General features: G+C 34.0%; 1 protein-coding gene across 4 annotated transcripts in view; it reads right to left on the bottom strand.

The window, feature by feature from the left end:
* WDR47 (WD repeat domain 47) overlaps positions 1-16,571 on the bottom strand; it is a 62,290-nt gene that overhangs the window by 10,764 nt on the left and 34,955 nt on the right. For all 4 annotated transcript variants that reach the window (XM_070785980.1, XM_070785982.1, XM_070785981.1 and 1 more), the window contains 5 exons: positions 15,316-15,439; positions 9,291-9,469; positions 5,903-6,160; positions 3,146-3,221; positions 905-1,062 (listed from right to left, as the gene is read on the bottom strand). In XM_070785980.1, the coding sequence (XP_070642081.1) occupies positions 905-1,062; positions 3,146-3,221; positions 5,903-6,160; positions 9,291-9,469; positions 15,316-15,439 (795 nt within the window). The remainder of the gene's footprint in view (positions 1-904; positions 1,063-3,145; positions 3,222-5,902; positions 6,161-9,290; positions 9,470-15,315; positions 15,440-16,571) is intronic.

Here is a 16,571-nt window from a genome sequence, read left to right as displayed (position 1 = left end):
TAAATAATCTCACCCCTCTGTTCTCCAAACGGGTTATAATAAAAACAAGCCTTAAGGGTTGTAAAAAATTTCCAAAACACATTATGATACGTACTCCTTTTCATATTTAAAATTTTAAAGCTCTGTGGCTTGTTTTGCTTGAATGTTTTTGTCTACGGGTATGAAAACTATTCCATTTGTGGCCATTTCTCTAACCACAAAATCTACCAAATACTTTATGCCCATTTATTTTGACAGTAAAAGCCTTAACAAATAAATTGACAAAAAAGAGCCCAAATCCAGTTTTCTGTGAGATTACGTTTAAGATATCTGCTTTCTCAGTAACTTTAAAGAATTAGTTGTATACCTAATACATAAGGTCATATGCTTGTTTTTTTTTTTGCAACCTATGCCTTTAAAGATATATCCCTTATTTTCCAATCCCATAATCTGTTAAAACAAGAGAGTTTAAAATCATAGTTACGTTGACCAAATGAAAACTGAATCTTTCTAGGTCAAAATGGTCAAATATCACATACCGCAACCTAATACTTCTGTGAAGCTATTAGTATAAGACATTTAAATTTTTCTCCAAGTCTATAACTAGCATTACTTTGTCTTCATGTAATTTAACTAGAATATAAGGATTTTGTGGATTTATTTTAAAAATGAGAAAAAACAACAGAAATAAAGAAAACTGGGCTACTGAGTGGACAGGGGCCTAATTAAAAACATTTTATGAAAAACAACTTATAAAGTTAATTGGTGATTCTTATATATATTTCCTAAGTATTGAAAACAAAAATGTAAAAGCTTAAAAAAAGGAAAAGAAAAACACTACTGAAAAGGTGATTCTTAAAAAGGGGGCCATATAGCTAAATTTAAAACTAAAGCAAAAACGGCACTACAAACCATGTCTCCTTACCTTGGATCAATCACTTCTGGATAGGCACATACTCTCAGAGTTTTTGAATTTGAACCGACAGCATATAGACCACCACCTGGATGAAAAGCCACTGCTCTAACAGCTTGTGTGTCTTCTAGGGTATTAATACAAACAAACTGCTTCTTTGATTTGTCATCCTATGGGCAGAATGAATATGAAAGTCATTCTATGAAAAAAAGAATTTGAAAGAATTCATCTTTATCCCATTTTAAATTCATTTGAACTGTATTATTCACTTTATCACTTTACTGTTCACTATCAATACAAGCATACATTCTTTTGAATGGCAAATCTAAAATAAACCAAATTTTTCTGTTTTTGCTACTCATTGCTAAACTAAGCTTGGACGGCTCATAGACATTCAAGTTTTTCTTCTTTTCTATGACAAAAGACAAAGCATAAGAATATGCATTCTCATATTAAGTTCTCTTCAACTGTCAAGAAAAAAACAGCCCACATTTGTAGTTCTTACAATAAACCATTGTTCATGTTTCTAAAAGTAGGAAATATAAAATAGTATTATTTAATCACTTTAGGGTTAAAAAAAAAAGTTTACCGTTATCTCCAGCAATGAATACTCTACTATTTCAAATTCAAATTGTAAAATACCCTTTTAAAACTGTAAAAATGGTTTTAATCAGGACCTTTAATTTCAGCCTCATTTCTGTTTTCAACTGTCAACTTGTCTGCTCACCTCCCTCCTCTGAGGAAGGAAAACTCTCGACCAGCGCTGTATAAAAGCTTTGGTGACTCCTACTATTGATGTTATCTGAAACCACCCTGCTACCCAGACTAGGACTGGATCCTGGACCTGGAACAAAGCCCTCCAGGCTGGGGGTGGTGCAGAGACCCACCTAAATTTTGTCTTTGTGTATATACTTGACATTCATACTTTCCAAAGGCAATTTACTTCAGCTCTGATTGTATGCTGAGTCCTCTAGAACCCATAGTGATTATATCAATGAAGAGATTATGCATCTCCCTACCCAAAGTTTTATGTATGCAGCAAAACATCCTCATTGGGGAGTAGGAGGTAAACCTGATATATTAGACTCTGTCTTATGTAACTGAATTGAATTCTTATATTATTCATATCAATGTATTTGACTAGAAATACATTTTCCATTAAGCCATATACAAGGTTGACTATTTACCAAATGAATAACACGGGTAGCTAAGAAAAACAGAAGGGAATGACTCATTGATTACATGGCCAATGGCACATTAATAATAGTTACTGCTGCTGCTGCTAAGTCGCTTCAGTCGTGTCCGACTCTGTGTGACCCCATAGACAGCAGCCCACCAGGCTCCCCATCCCTGGGATTCTCCAGGCAAGAACACTGGAGTGGGTTGCCATTTCCTTCTCCAATGCATGAAAGTACAAAGTGAAAGTGAAGTCACTCAGTCGTGTCCGACTCCTAGCGACCCCATGGACTGCAGCCCACAGGCTCCTCCGTCCATGGGATTTTCCAGGCAAGAGTGCTGGAGTGGGGTGCCATTGCCTTCTCCAATAATAGTTACTAAGGGTTGCTTTATAGCAGAAGTGGCAGAGCCACAATCTTACTTGCTCTTCTCCAGTGTATTTAAATTTATTAAAAGTCCGCTGACATTTAAAAAATAGACTTCACATAAAAATCCAACTTTCTAGGTTTTCTTGAAAATCGAAAGCACTGGAAACATTAGGTCAGCATATTTCTTTGTGCAAGGGACAAATATTCCTATGAACTTATCACAAAAGTAATCAACTTTATTCATTTATGTCACCTGTTTGGTCCCATAAGCATCTGAAATAATAACTTTGTTTATGGGATTAAAATTTGAACTAGAGAAAATAAGACAGAGTGAAGGTGTATACTAGTTAGGGAAGGATATCTGGTTCCAAAGCAGAAAACAAATGTATTGATGCACAGTCCAAAGGAGTAAAGATATTAAATATCTTAGCTAACTAACCACAGGATTCAGAGAGTAGTGACACAGCTCCAATTCATGCACCAAGATCACCAGTGAACCATTAATATGAATACTCTCAAAATGTTATTTCTCAGCAACCCCTTCACTTCACTCAGTGAAAACTCAACCACCTTGAGATTACTACCACTATTAACAATAAGGACTACTTAAAGATGGTTCTTTCCTTAAATTGAGAATTCCTTGACAAGTAAATATACTTCCTTTGCAAGTAAATATAAAAATAACAAAACCTCCTTCCCCAAGTATTACCTCTTCCTCTCTTGATCTTGATAGATTCCCTGAAGAATCTCCAAGAGGTGGCTTAATGACCGAAAGTTCTGATGAACTGTGTGAATAGAAAGAAATTCAAGTACCGTTTTCTCTGAATATCAAAACAGGAACTAATTTACTCTTTCAATCTCTTAATATTTATTTCTTTGGGGGTTATAACATTTATTTATAAGCCACACTGATCCCAGTCATAATTACTCTCTGGAGCCATCTGTTAAGAGATGCTAGATTCCATAACACGAAGCATAGTTGGTTGTAAGGAAGGAATGAGAAGCCATTCTGGGAAAAAGATTAAGTCAAACTGTACAAATTTCATAGTAAGATGTCCACTACCTTTTCCCTGCTTAGTTCCAGAATCCTGGTCACTTTGGTTAAGTTTTAACCCAAGGAGGAAACTGGATTGCTCTTTAGAACAAGTATCTGGACCAAGAGAAAAGACTAACAGAAACTAGACAGTTGAGAGTCCCACAATAACACAATGTTTCTGTTTAATCACTTTTTTGTAAGACCAACAGGTAAACAGATGCATCCATACCTGTGGCCCTTCCTTCCAACTAGTCATTTTAAAAAAATACCTCACTTCTTACAAATGCTTGAAGAAAGCCTCCTAAATAAAAAAACAGAGTCTAGGAAATTCCCTGGTGGCCAATGGTTAGGACGCCATGCTTCCACTGCAAGGGACACAGGTTCCAACCCTTGTCAGGGAACTAAGATGCCGCAAGTCATAGGACACAGCCAAAGCAAAACAAAATTTTTAAATGGAGACTAAAGACAATTAAGGAAACAAAAGCTACCAAAATATAATTAAAATCCTTAGAAATACAAGAGGAAACAATGCAAGAAAAATATCTATTTAAAAAGTTAAGGAAAATTAGAAAATAATAAAGAGCTTGAAAGATAAAAATAATACCAAAAAAAAAAAGAAAACAGAGCTAAGAAAATTGTTACATAAATGTTTTCAATATTCTAGTATTTATGAATCTAGATTAAAAGAGCCCATGAAGTATCCAGAAAAATGAAGTAAAACAGACCTAATCTGATATCATCATGAAGCTTTAGAACATCAGGGCAGACAAAGTCCTAAAAAATTCTACAGTAGAAAAAGCAGCAGTCCTCATTCAAAGGATCAGATCACAATGGCATCAGACTTTTCAATATGTACATGACCATAAAGTGATGCCTTTGAAACTCCGAGGAACGATTTCCATTGTAGAATTCTTTACTCAGCTATACTAAATGAAATATTTAGACACGCAAGGTCTCAGAAACTTCTCTGATGTTGTACCTCTTTTCAGGAAACTACATGAGATCCTGAAAACAGGGAATTCAATACAGGGAAGAGGCAAAGGAAACTCCCAAGAGAATAGTGAAGGACTATCCCAGGACTCTCCAGGCCTGAATAAAATGGCTTAGAAGTAATGAACATACAGTGAAGCAGGAATGATCCTGGAGGGGTGTTTCCCAGAGGGGAAAGAAAAAGTACCTGATATTTTTTACTGTAATGAGGAGTTTTATGATTTTACAGTTCTGTCACAGTATCTGCAGATAGTTTAGTGATAGGTACCAAGAAAAGTAAGCATGTGCACACATACAGATGCACACCAAAAATGAGGCAATTACTCTCTCCATGAAAAATAAACAGTTCTGAGAAAAGGAAATATATTTGTATTACATGACTCAGTTGTAAATAACATTTACATGACCATAGTAATGTTAACACTAGTTAACCTATTTTGTTTAGTTTTTTTAACAAAAAACAACATATATTAGAAGAAGGTGTAGACAAAATTAATGTGTTGTGGGTAAGTAGTATGGTACCTAAATCTAACTGGCAGGGAATCAAGGGATAATAAAAACAGCAATAGAAGCATATTTTTTCAGAAATGTGGAGACACACAGAAAAGAAACAGCTGTCTAGGTTGAAAATGGCAGCCTACTAAAGATAGAAGTCATGGACAAAGATGGGTAAGATAAGGGATTCTGTTTTGTCTTAAGCCTTAAAGTGCTATTTGTCCTTTTACACCATGTATGTATATTACTTTGATAGAAATAAATTTTAAAATTTGAGTTCTAGTTGAGGGGTACATGAAAAAGTTTTATATAAACTGTAATAAAGCAAGTATTAGATAAATTTATGTCCTTAAGTATAAAACTAGAGCTTTTGATACTAAATCTATAAAGCCAGTTCTATACAAATGCCAGGAGCAAGTTATGCATTTTAAAATGAACCACTCTAAGGTGGTTTAAGGCTATAATAGATGAAGAAAATGCTCAAATATTTCCATTGCATAAGTTAACACCTGTTTACTAATGATAGCAAGATGAAAATTTTTCTCTGACTAGTGAAAACATAAACAGGCGAGAAGTCTCAGATGCTGTAACTACCAGAGCTGCCAAGACTCTTACTGCAATCACTCCACCATGTCATAGAACAACTTTTTATGCCCTGGAAGTCTGTGAATTAAAAGATTATTTGTTGAAAGGTATCAATGGCAAGGGGAAAAAACTGGGGAGAATATAAAGCCTAAAGCTGTATGATCTCTGAGTAAAATGGGTTATAGAAAATAGAATTGCCTTGGTGGTGGTAAGAAAGCAAAAAGAAAAATTAGAGAATAAAGACAATTAAGAGACTCAGAAGTTAGTAGAAGAGAATAGATAAGAGAAATTCAACTTTCTAAGTTTCTATTTATTAGTTTGAAGTTAACATTTCCAGGTCTTACAAAGTAAAGCACTTACATTTGATTTCCACAAGGTGATTCCTCAAGAAAAGGCATATGATTTACTGATCCAGGAATACGAGGAGTACTTGCATGAATACTTGAAGCATCATGGGTTAATCTCTGACTAGAGTCGTGGGGTGGTGTAGAAAAACTAGTTACAGAAGAATTATTAGATCCATTGCCTTTGTTCCCATTACATTGCTGGTTGAGCGCTGGTACCTCATTACCAAGGCTATCCATTCCAATATTTAATTCCCCGAGCTTTTGAATGGACCTATAAAATAATGTAACTATATTAAAATAAAAAGTTAGTCATATTCCTAACATATAGAATATTGAAAGTCTGAGACGGTAAATACATGCACGTATAACATATATGACAAGTTTAGTACTAAAAATTACCATCATCAGTTTAAGACACAACAAAGAAACTGCAAGATCCAAATTTTCCTATAAGATACCACTGTAAAAGAGATAAGACATAATAGGTATCACTGAATTTTTAAAAGTACCTTTTACCAAACAGGAAAAAAAAAAATCTGTTTCTACTTCAGTATAACTTTGGTCCAATTTTCAATACCAAATTTTTCACCAACAAAACAAAACAAGCCATTTTCATTTCATGAAATGAAATGAAACGATATTACTGTCTAGTAATATCATATCAACTAGGAAATGGATGACTAGTGCAAACCATGATGGGACAAAGTCAAGTGGCATCCCCATTATTCACACATTCACTCATTCAATTCATTTATTTTTTTTTTAATTTTTTAATTTTTTTACAATTCATTTATTCATTCTACAAAAACTATTTGCCAGGCTCTGATCTAGGCACCAGGGATATTAGACAGGGAGCAAAACAAGGTAGCCTGAGCGCTTTTCCCTCACTGCAAGTCAGAGTAACCTGACTCCTTATGCTGGACTCAGGGCTCCAAAGAGCACTTTAGAGGAAGCTGTCAGACTCTCAAGATTTAGCCAAGAACTGGCCCAGAATCACTTTCTCCAGCCTGGATATAATATGAGAGAGGACTACATAAGGGATGTGATTACCAAGATGTGTTGTGGTTCACTGTATTTTCTAATTTTTTAAATTAAACATTTAGTGTTCATGTACGTGTGTATGCGTGTGCACTTGTGCATGCGTGTATGTTTAGGGTTTTTAAGAGACCTTAAAAGATCAGTTTAAAATTATTAAAGGAATTGGCAGCCATTACTAAATATTTATCAGTTAAAATTTTTAAGTAAATAGGATTTCTATGAAACACTAATCTTGTTAAAAGCTCCCCATATTTAAAAAAAAAAAAAAAGTCTTCAGTCAAATAAATGTGGGAAATGCTAAGCATGAAGAGTCTAAAATGTTAACATAATTTTGTCTCACTAAAGTTAGGGAAGATGGGGAAGGGGCAGAATATGCCTATAATAAGAGCCAATTATTAGTAACAGAAAATATCAGAAGTAATGATATAATACTGTTATAAATAAGCCTATCATACTTTAGTTGATTTTTTTTTAGTAAGTTCTATTACATAACATGACTCTTATTTCTCTAACTCTTTCTATGCCTCTGGAAGGGAAGAAGCAAAATTTAATTCTGGAAATGGCGTTCTGCTGCTAGAATGACTCAAAAGACTAAAACATTAAAGGGGAAAAGATATATTTTAATTTCTAGTTTCTATCTCTATTCAATTTGTCCTTGGTATTAGTCAGATACTTTAATGTCCTGGTACATAAAAGTGAAGGTCTAGAAGAAAAGATTGAATAAAAGTATTATTTTAAAGAGTTAAAAAAAAGAATAGATAAGGAAAGGTTAAGAAAACAACAGAAATTTTATATGAAACTAATTTATAAAAGTTTAGGATAAACATCCATTGATATTTATAACAGACCTGGTTATTCTATGGATTTTTATAATATACTTACCTTTAGTATAATTTAAAATTCTAATTGCTAAAGAAATTGAGAACAGTTGTTACACCCTAAACTGAACCTAAATTGTAAGAAAAAATTCTTATAATTTTAAGATAATGAATTCTATTATCTATATTGAATTCTATTATTACAATGAATTCTATTTATAATTATCTTTAAGGAAAAACAAACCATCTTGAATAGTTTAACCTTTTTTCTGAGCAAGGACATCCATACTACTGGAATCATAGAACCTTGTCACTTTATGTTCTGACAATATTAAGTATCTGCTTTCACTAAAAAAGAAGACAGGAAGTCAAATTGCAACTATGACTTTTACTGAAATGAAGACATGTAAGAACCAGAAGTAGCAGTTCATCATATCAGTATAATTCTGATAAGCCAGTGACTTGATCAGAGGTGATAAGAAAATAATCTTCAAATTGAATGTTCAGAGGACTACCTAGACTCTAGATACCACTATAAATGTTCCTTGTGTGAAGGTCTGAAGACAGGATCAGTTTCAGGCTCACTGACTTGCAATAACACACAGAATGTCAAGCAGATTACTTCCAATATTACTGAACCAAGAAAGGATAGTCACCACTGCACTGCCCAATTATAATCATGGTGATGCATGCATGTGTGTGTGCTCAGTCGTGTCTTTTGTAACCCCATGGACTATAATAGCCCACCAGGTTCCTCTGTCCATGGAATTCTCCAGGCAAGAATGCTGGAGTGGGTTGCCATCTCCTACTCCAAATCATGATGACAGCCAACATTTATGGCATGCCTCCTATATGCTAGAAATTATTCTAAGTATTTTTTTTAATATATGTTAACTCAATCTTCCAACAACTCTAGCTCAATTAAGTACACATATTCTGGTTTACAGATTTCTAAAAAAAAAAAAATGTTACCATGTATTTACCTCCTATAGTCAAAAATAGTAAGTTCATACATTTTAGAAGAAATTAATAAGAAAGAATCATTTTAATATTCTGAATTCAATAAAATCTGAAAGTTTAAGCTCTCAAGATAAGAATAAAATAACAGCTACCACTTAATATAGTGTTTACTCTATGCCAGGTACTGTTCTAAATACTTTATGTAGGTTAATTCGTTTAATCTTCATGGCAACCCTGTGAAATAGATGAGGAAACAAGCAATCTGAAGACAGTAATTTCCCGTAAGTCTTCAGCTACCCTGGGACATGGCCAGATCCAGAAGCAGTCCACTTTCAGCCTGTATGCTGAAACCACCATGCTCACAGCTCCCTTTGCTCAGATGTGAGAGACCATTTAACAGAAAGTGGACAAAACTGGATGAGCCCTCAGACATCTGTGACTGAAGAGATTATGTAACTCTACACTACTTGAAATACTTAAAAAGCCTTAAAATTTCAAACTATACACAGAAAGTAGCGGTTACTGCATGCTCTTAATAGCTTTTAAATAATTCCTCATATATAAAAAAGTGACTAAAAGACCGACCTATTAAGGAATTGTTCAGTAAGATTCTGCTGCTGATCAGGACCATCCTCCTGATTCACACCTCCTTCAAGCAGCATCTGCTGGTATATCTGTCGCTGTTGCTCCTTCTGTTCTAAGTGCTGTTGATAGCGCAATCTTTGCCTATAATATTCTTGAAACTGTTCTGTTGAATCTCGAAGCTTAAAAATATTAAAAAAAAAAAGTTTGAGCAGACTATGATTGAATATGTTATCACTCAACAGTAACTTCCATAAGTGCTGCATAAAACATATAGATGGCAAATCAGAAAATACTTAATATATTGGATCTTTGAAAAATAACATAGTATGCATGAGTCTTAACAGTCAAATAGATCAGATCGATTAATTTGCTCTATTCCACAGTAAAAGACTGACCAAAACAAATGATCATCCTGGATCCCTGACTAACACAAATAAAAACAGACTACAGTTGTCACAAGGACGACATGAATATAGAATACAAATGTAAAGACTAGCACAAATCTATATTACTAGGAAAAAATACTGAGGGACTATATTAATATTTAATAAATACAATATTAACCTTGTCTAACAAAATTTAAGCATGTAAGTGGCTGTGGCTAAATAGGTTACTCTGGAAGGAAGCTTATAAAAAACAATACTTTAATTCAAATGGCTCTTCACAAGAAAACAAACTAAACAGATGTTAAACCCTGCAGTCTCAACATTCCTACTTCATTCTTCTAAAAGAACTACATAGTACTCAAAGGACTTAGATATTATAGTGAATTCCAACATTGGCAAAGAAAGACCCTCCTGCCAAGCTAGAGTGTGGTCAAATTACAGAGATCATATGAACTGGATCATCTCTAAAACTGGCCAACACTGACAGTAAGCTTAACCAAGAGTCCTGCATGACTGACTGACTAAAGCTAAAACTGTCTCCCTTTCCCAGAGAATAGTAACGGTCCCCCTGTATTTCATACCTTACAGCAGTAACTCTGAAACAAAATTATCTCTATGTCCTTTAAAAAATTTTTTGTGGTAAAATAAATATAAAAATTGTAATTTTAACCATTCAGTGTGGAATTCAGTGGCATAAGAGTCATAGTGTTACATAACCACCACTATTATCTATTTCCAAAGATTTTTATCACCCCTAACAGAAACTCTATAACCATTAAGCAATAACTCCCATTTCCTTCTTCCTCTAATGTCTGCTAACTTCTATTCCATTTTCTGTCTTATGAATTTACTTATCCTAGATATATCATGTAAACAAATCATACAGTATCTGTCCTTTTGTGTCTGAATTATTTCACTTAACACAATGTTTTCAAGGTTCATCCAAGTTGCAGCCTATGTCAGACTTCATTCCTTTGTATGGCTGAGTAATACTCCATCGTATGGATACATCGCTTTTGTTTATCCATTAACCTGTGGATGTACATGAGTTATTTCTACCTTTTGGCCACAGTTAATAACGATGCTATGAACATGGATGTACAGTTATTTATCTGAGCCTTTGCTTTCAAAGCTTTTGGGTATATACCTAGAAGTAAAATGACTGGGTCATATAGTAATTCTTGTTTAGATTTTTGAGGTACCACGAAACTACAGTGACTACACCATTTTACACACCAACCAGAAATGTATGAGGCCTCAAATTTCTCTATTTTCTCACCAACACATTACTTTCTACTGCTTTGATTTTAGACTGTTAGCCATTCTAGTAATTGCGAAGTTATAATTCATTGTGGTTTTGATGTGCATTTCCCTAATGACAAGTGGTATTAGGCATTTTTCTCATGTACTTATTGGCCATTTATAGACATCTGGCCAATTTGGAGACCTGTCTATTCAACTCCTTTTTTAAAATGGATTTTTTTATTGTTGACTTGTAGTTCTTTATATTTTCTAGATACTAAAACCTTACCAGATAAATAATTTGCAAATATTGTTCCCATTCTGGAGGCTGTCCTTTCAGATTATTGATAATGTCCTTTGATGCAAGTAAGTTTTTAATTTTGATGAAGTTCAATTTTTGCATTTGTTGCTTAAGCTTTTGGTATTATACCTAAGAACATATTACAAAATCTAAGGTTGTAAAGATTAATCCCTATGTTTTCTTCTGAGTTTTATACTTATGTAGGTCCTGTACTTAAGTTGTTGATCTAGTTTTAGTTAATTTTTATATACAGTGTGAGGCAGAGGTCCTACTTCCTTTTTTGCATGTGGAAATCCAGATATCAAGCATCATCTGTTGAAAAGATTATTTCTCCCCCACTAAGTAGACTTGGCATCCATACCAAAAATCAACTGGTCACAGATATATGAAATTACTTCTGGCCTCTCAATTTATTCCACTGGTCTATATGCCTATCCTTATACAAGAACTACACAGTTTTAATTACTGTAGCTTTATAGTAAGTTTTGAAATTATAAAGTGTGAGTCCTACAATTTTGTATTTCTTTTTGCAAAATTGTTTTGGGTATTCAAAGCCTGCTGCAATTCCAAGTATTTGAGTATTAGCTTTTCCATTACTACAAAATAGACAGTGGAATTTTTTACAGAAATTACATGAAACTTGTAAATAATGTTGGGTAGCATTTACATCTTAACAGTATTAAATTTTCCCATTCGTGAACACAGAATGTCTTTTCATTTATTTAGGTCTTCTTTAACTTCTTTCAGTAATGTTTTGTAGATTTTGGCATACAAATTTTTCACCTCCTTAATTTATTCCCAAGTATTTTATCCTTTTATATGCTGCTGTAAACAAAACTGTTTTCTTAATTTCCTCTTCTGATTGTTCACTGCTGGTATATAGAAACACAAACAATTTTCATGTGTTGATCTTGTACCCTGCAACTTTGATGAACCTGTTCATAAGCTTTAATAGCTGTCATGTGGATGCTTTCTGATGATATATAATATTTATGTCATCTGTGAATAGAGACAGCTTTACTTCTTCCTTCCCTATTTATTTATTTTTCTGGTCTAACTGCTCTGGCTAGAACTTGTAACAAATGTTGAAGTAACAATTGTGAAAGCAAGCATCCTTATCTTTGTTCCTGATTATAGGGAGAAAGCTTTTAGTCATTCCCCATTAAGTATGATATTAGCTTGGTTTTTCCATAAATAATCTTCACCATGCTGAGGAAGTTCCATTCTATTATTAGTTCTCTGAGAGTTTTTAACAGCAAAGAGTGTTTGATTTTGTCAAATGTCTTTTCTGCATCAATTGATACAATCACATGTTGTTTATTTTTTCCTTCATTCTATTAATGTGATTATTAAACTGAAAGTTTTCTATGTTGAACCACCACACTTGCATCCTGCAATCAATCCACTTGGTCAAGATGTATAATCCTTTTAATATGCTAATAGTTTTAGCTTGCTAGTATTTTGTTGATTTTTGCTTATATATTCATACTACATGTTGGTCTGTAGTTTTTTCCTAATACTTTCACTTGGCTTTGCTATGATGGTAATGCTGAACTCACAGAATGAGTTAGGAAGGGTTCCCTCCTCTTTTATTTTTTGGAAAATTTTGAGGATTATTGTTAACTCTTCCTAAATGTTTATAGAATTCACCAGTAAAGTCATCTGATCCTTGTCTTTCCTTTGTTGGAAAGCTTTTTGATTACTGATTCAATTCTTTACTCAATATGGATCTGTTGAGATTTTCTATTTCTTTCCAAGTGAGTTTAGTAATTTGCTTCTAAGGAATTTGTCCACTTCATCTAAGTTATCTAATATGTTAGTTTACAAATGGTCATAGTATTCTCTTATAATCCTTTATATTGTCGTAAGGTAGATATGCTAAGTCATTTCAGTCGTGTCCAACTCTGTGACCCTATGGGCTGTAGCCCACCAGGTCCCTCTGTCCATGGAATTTTCCAGGCAAGAATACTGGAGTGGGTTGCCATTTCCTCCTCCAGAGGATCTTCCCGACCCAGGGATCAAACTCACATCTCTTGTGTCTCCTGGACTGGCAGGTGGGTTCTTTACCACTAGTGCCACCTGTAAGGGAAGCCCTGTAAGGTATTTTTATTTATTTTAGTTATTCGCTTTTCTCTTTGTCAGTCTAGCTAAGGGCTTATCAATTTTGTTGATCTTTTCAAAGAACCAACTTTTGATTTTGTTGATTCTCCCTGTTGTTTCCCTTTTCTCTTTTATTTCTCTCTCCTCTAATCTTTATTATTTCCTTACCTCTGCAAGCTTTGGATAGAGCATGCTCTTCCTTTCTTTGGCTCTTCAAGGCATAAAGTTATTAATTTGGGATCTTTCTTCTTTTTTTAATGTAAGCATTCACAGCTACAAATTTATCCCTGAGCACTGCTTTTGCTGCATTCCATAAGCTTGTTGTCTATTTGTTATGTTGTACTCATTTTCATTAGTCTCTAAGTATTTTCTAATTTCCCCTTGTGATTTCTTCTTTGACCCACTGGTTGTTTAAGAATGTGTTGATTCATTTTTTCAAATTTTCAATTTAAAAATTTTCCTTGTTACTCATTTCTAGCTTCATTCCTCTGTGGTCAGAGAAGACACTTTACATGATTTTAAATCTTTTAAAATGTACTGAGTCCTAAGATACTGTCCATCCTGACGAACGCTGCATGTGCACTGGAGAAGACTGTGTACTCCACTACTGTTGAGTATTCTACAGATGTCTGTTAGCGCTAACTGGTTTACAGCATTGTTCAAGCCCTCTATATCCTTACTGATCTTCTGTTTAGATAGTCTATCCATTATGGCAGGTATGGTATTGAAACCTCCAACTATTACTGCAGAACAGTCTATTTCTCCCTTCAGCTTTGCCAATGTTTGCTTCATATATTTGGGGATACTGTTGTTTGGTACATATCCATATGTACTTTTAAGGATAATTTTTCAACCTCATTTTTAATATTTAGTCAAACACAAAAAAAACTTATTCAACTTATTAAACCTACTCACACTTTATAAGTGGGATATTATATATATGATAAAATCTGCACCTTATTTCATAATACAACTTCCTTTTCAAAGCACCACAGAAAAATAAACTAGAACTCTAAAGGCTTAGATAAGGTGTGGTGGTGGTAATGGTTGAGTTGCTAAGTCACATCCAACTCTTGTGACCTCATGAACTATAGCCTGCTAGGCTCCTCTGTTTATGGTATTTCCCAAGTAAGAATACTGGAGTGGGGGCTTCCCTAATGGCTCAGTGATAAAGAATCCACCTGTCAATGCAGGAGACACAGGTTCAATCCCTGGTCTGGGAAGATCCCACATGCTGAGAAGCAACTAAGCCCATGTGCCACAACTATTGAGCCAGTGCGCTGGAAGCCCAAGAGCCACAACTTGCATGAAGCCCATGCACCCTAGAGAGTCTGTGCTACACAATAAAAAAAGCCATCGCAATGAGAAGCCTGTGCACAGTAGCCAGAGAACAGCCCCCACTCGCTGCAATGAGAGAAAAGCCCACGCAGCAATGAAGACCAACACAGCCTAATACTTTTATTAAAAAAAAATAAAAAAGAATAGTCGAGTGGGTTGCCATTTCCTTCTCCAGGGGGTCTTCCCGACCCAGGGATCAAACTCATATCTACTGCATTGCAAGCAGATTATTTTGCTGCTGAGCCAGTAGGGAAGCAGAGATAAGGTATTATTCTACATTATAAATGTCATAATTTCTTGTTCATTAAATCTACTTAGTAAAATATAGAGCACATATCTTAAAATACAACTTGGCTACTTTTAATATGAATTCAATTGCATGAATTCTCAAACATGCAGAAGGAATGTCAACTGTGATATTTTTAACTGTTAATAAATTCATACATTAAAAATGCTCTAAAATATATAATGATAACTAAAAAAACAAAAAACCTACAAATTCTTAAAGAAGGGAGAAATGATCTAATTAATAAGAAAACCTAGGTATTCTCTCTCCTCTGAAATAACAAAAAATTCTTTTAAAATTCTATCCAACCAAATAGTATTACTTCTTACAAAATGGATAATTCTAAAAGACCTGAGATGTAATAAACATTACCTCATTTTTTTCTTGCTTAGCTGGTCCTGGATTCTGTGCTCCATTTGCAGGCTCCTTTTCTGAAACTGAACTCTGGCCCAGGATTTCACTGCTGATAGGTCTCTGTGCCTCAACAGGTGTATCACTTCAGGGTAATAAATGAAAAAAAGAAGTAGGGGTAAAGAAAAATGTAATGTAGCTAAAGAAATTTTAATTTAAAAGAGGCATATTTAGCTTAAGTATATATAAAATGCACAAAAACAGATTTTAAACTTTACTTTTTTCTCTTAAGTACTATATGTAAGGGATTAAAAAAAAATAGAATGTGCTAATAATGAAAGAGCACTGGATTATTAAGCAAGGAGGGTAGGGACTCCCATCTAAAAGAGTATATGTGGCCTTGGGAAATCACTTACATTCTCTGTGGCTCAGCTTCATCTACAAATTAATAGGTCAAATGACCTAAAGCCTAAATTCTCTTAAAGAACTCAATCTGTTATTCTGTTATCCAAACATCAATTTTCTTTCCTCCAATATATTTCAATAAAAAGCTAAGAACAGCTGAGATTTTATTAAAAGGCTTTCTTCAATTTATTTGTACTTAACATAAAAGTGAAATATCTTTCAAGTATTTTTAATGTATACTAATTAGTAAGTTTGATGTCTTCTGTCAGGTTGTTCCTTGTCATCGTCTTAGGCACTGGCAACTTCTACTTTTCATAGTTACACTGTTTAAAAATTTTAATAACTAACATTATCCAAAGATGACAAATACCACATTCACAAAGATTACCTATCAGTAACAGATACCATGGGAACAAGTACAAAAGTAAAGTGAATTTTGTCTTCAATTAATTTGATTATGAGATGACTTCATAATGGCCTCTCCAGGCATAAGTATGTAAGACAAATTAAAATAGAGGTCTAGGGTTTAGAAAAGCAGAGCTAGAGAGTCATCTTCACAAAGGTACATTAGGAGCCTAGTAGTCATAAATATCTAGACATATATACACACACATGCACCCTGAGGAGGAAGTAGAAAAGATCTGGGAAGAGTTTTCGGTTACAGGACTATGCTGTAAACTGCTAATGACCAAAGGAAAATGCATTTTAATCCAAAAGTAGAATCTGTAAGAATTATTAACTGTGTAGACAGATTAAAACAATTTTATAAAGTAACATTTAATTTTGCAATTTACACAACATTTCCATATACATTATCTCATTTAATCTGCACAGTGACCTGTAAAATAGATTAAAACTCCCATTTCACAGAT

Source organism: Bos indicus, chromosome 3, assembly GCF_029378745.1.
Source record: "Bos indicus isolate NIAB-ARS_2022 breed Sahiwal x Tharparkar chromosome 3, NIAB-ARS_B.indTharparkar_mat_pri_1.0, whole genome shotgun sequence".
NCBI classification, from domain to species: Eukaryota; Metazoa; Chordata; class Mammalia; order Artiodactyla; family Bovidae; genus Bos; species Bos indicus.
This window is presented reverse-complemented; position numbering and strand designations above follow the sequence as displayed.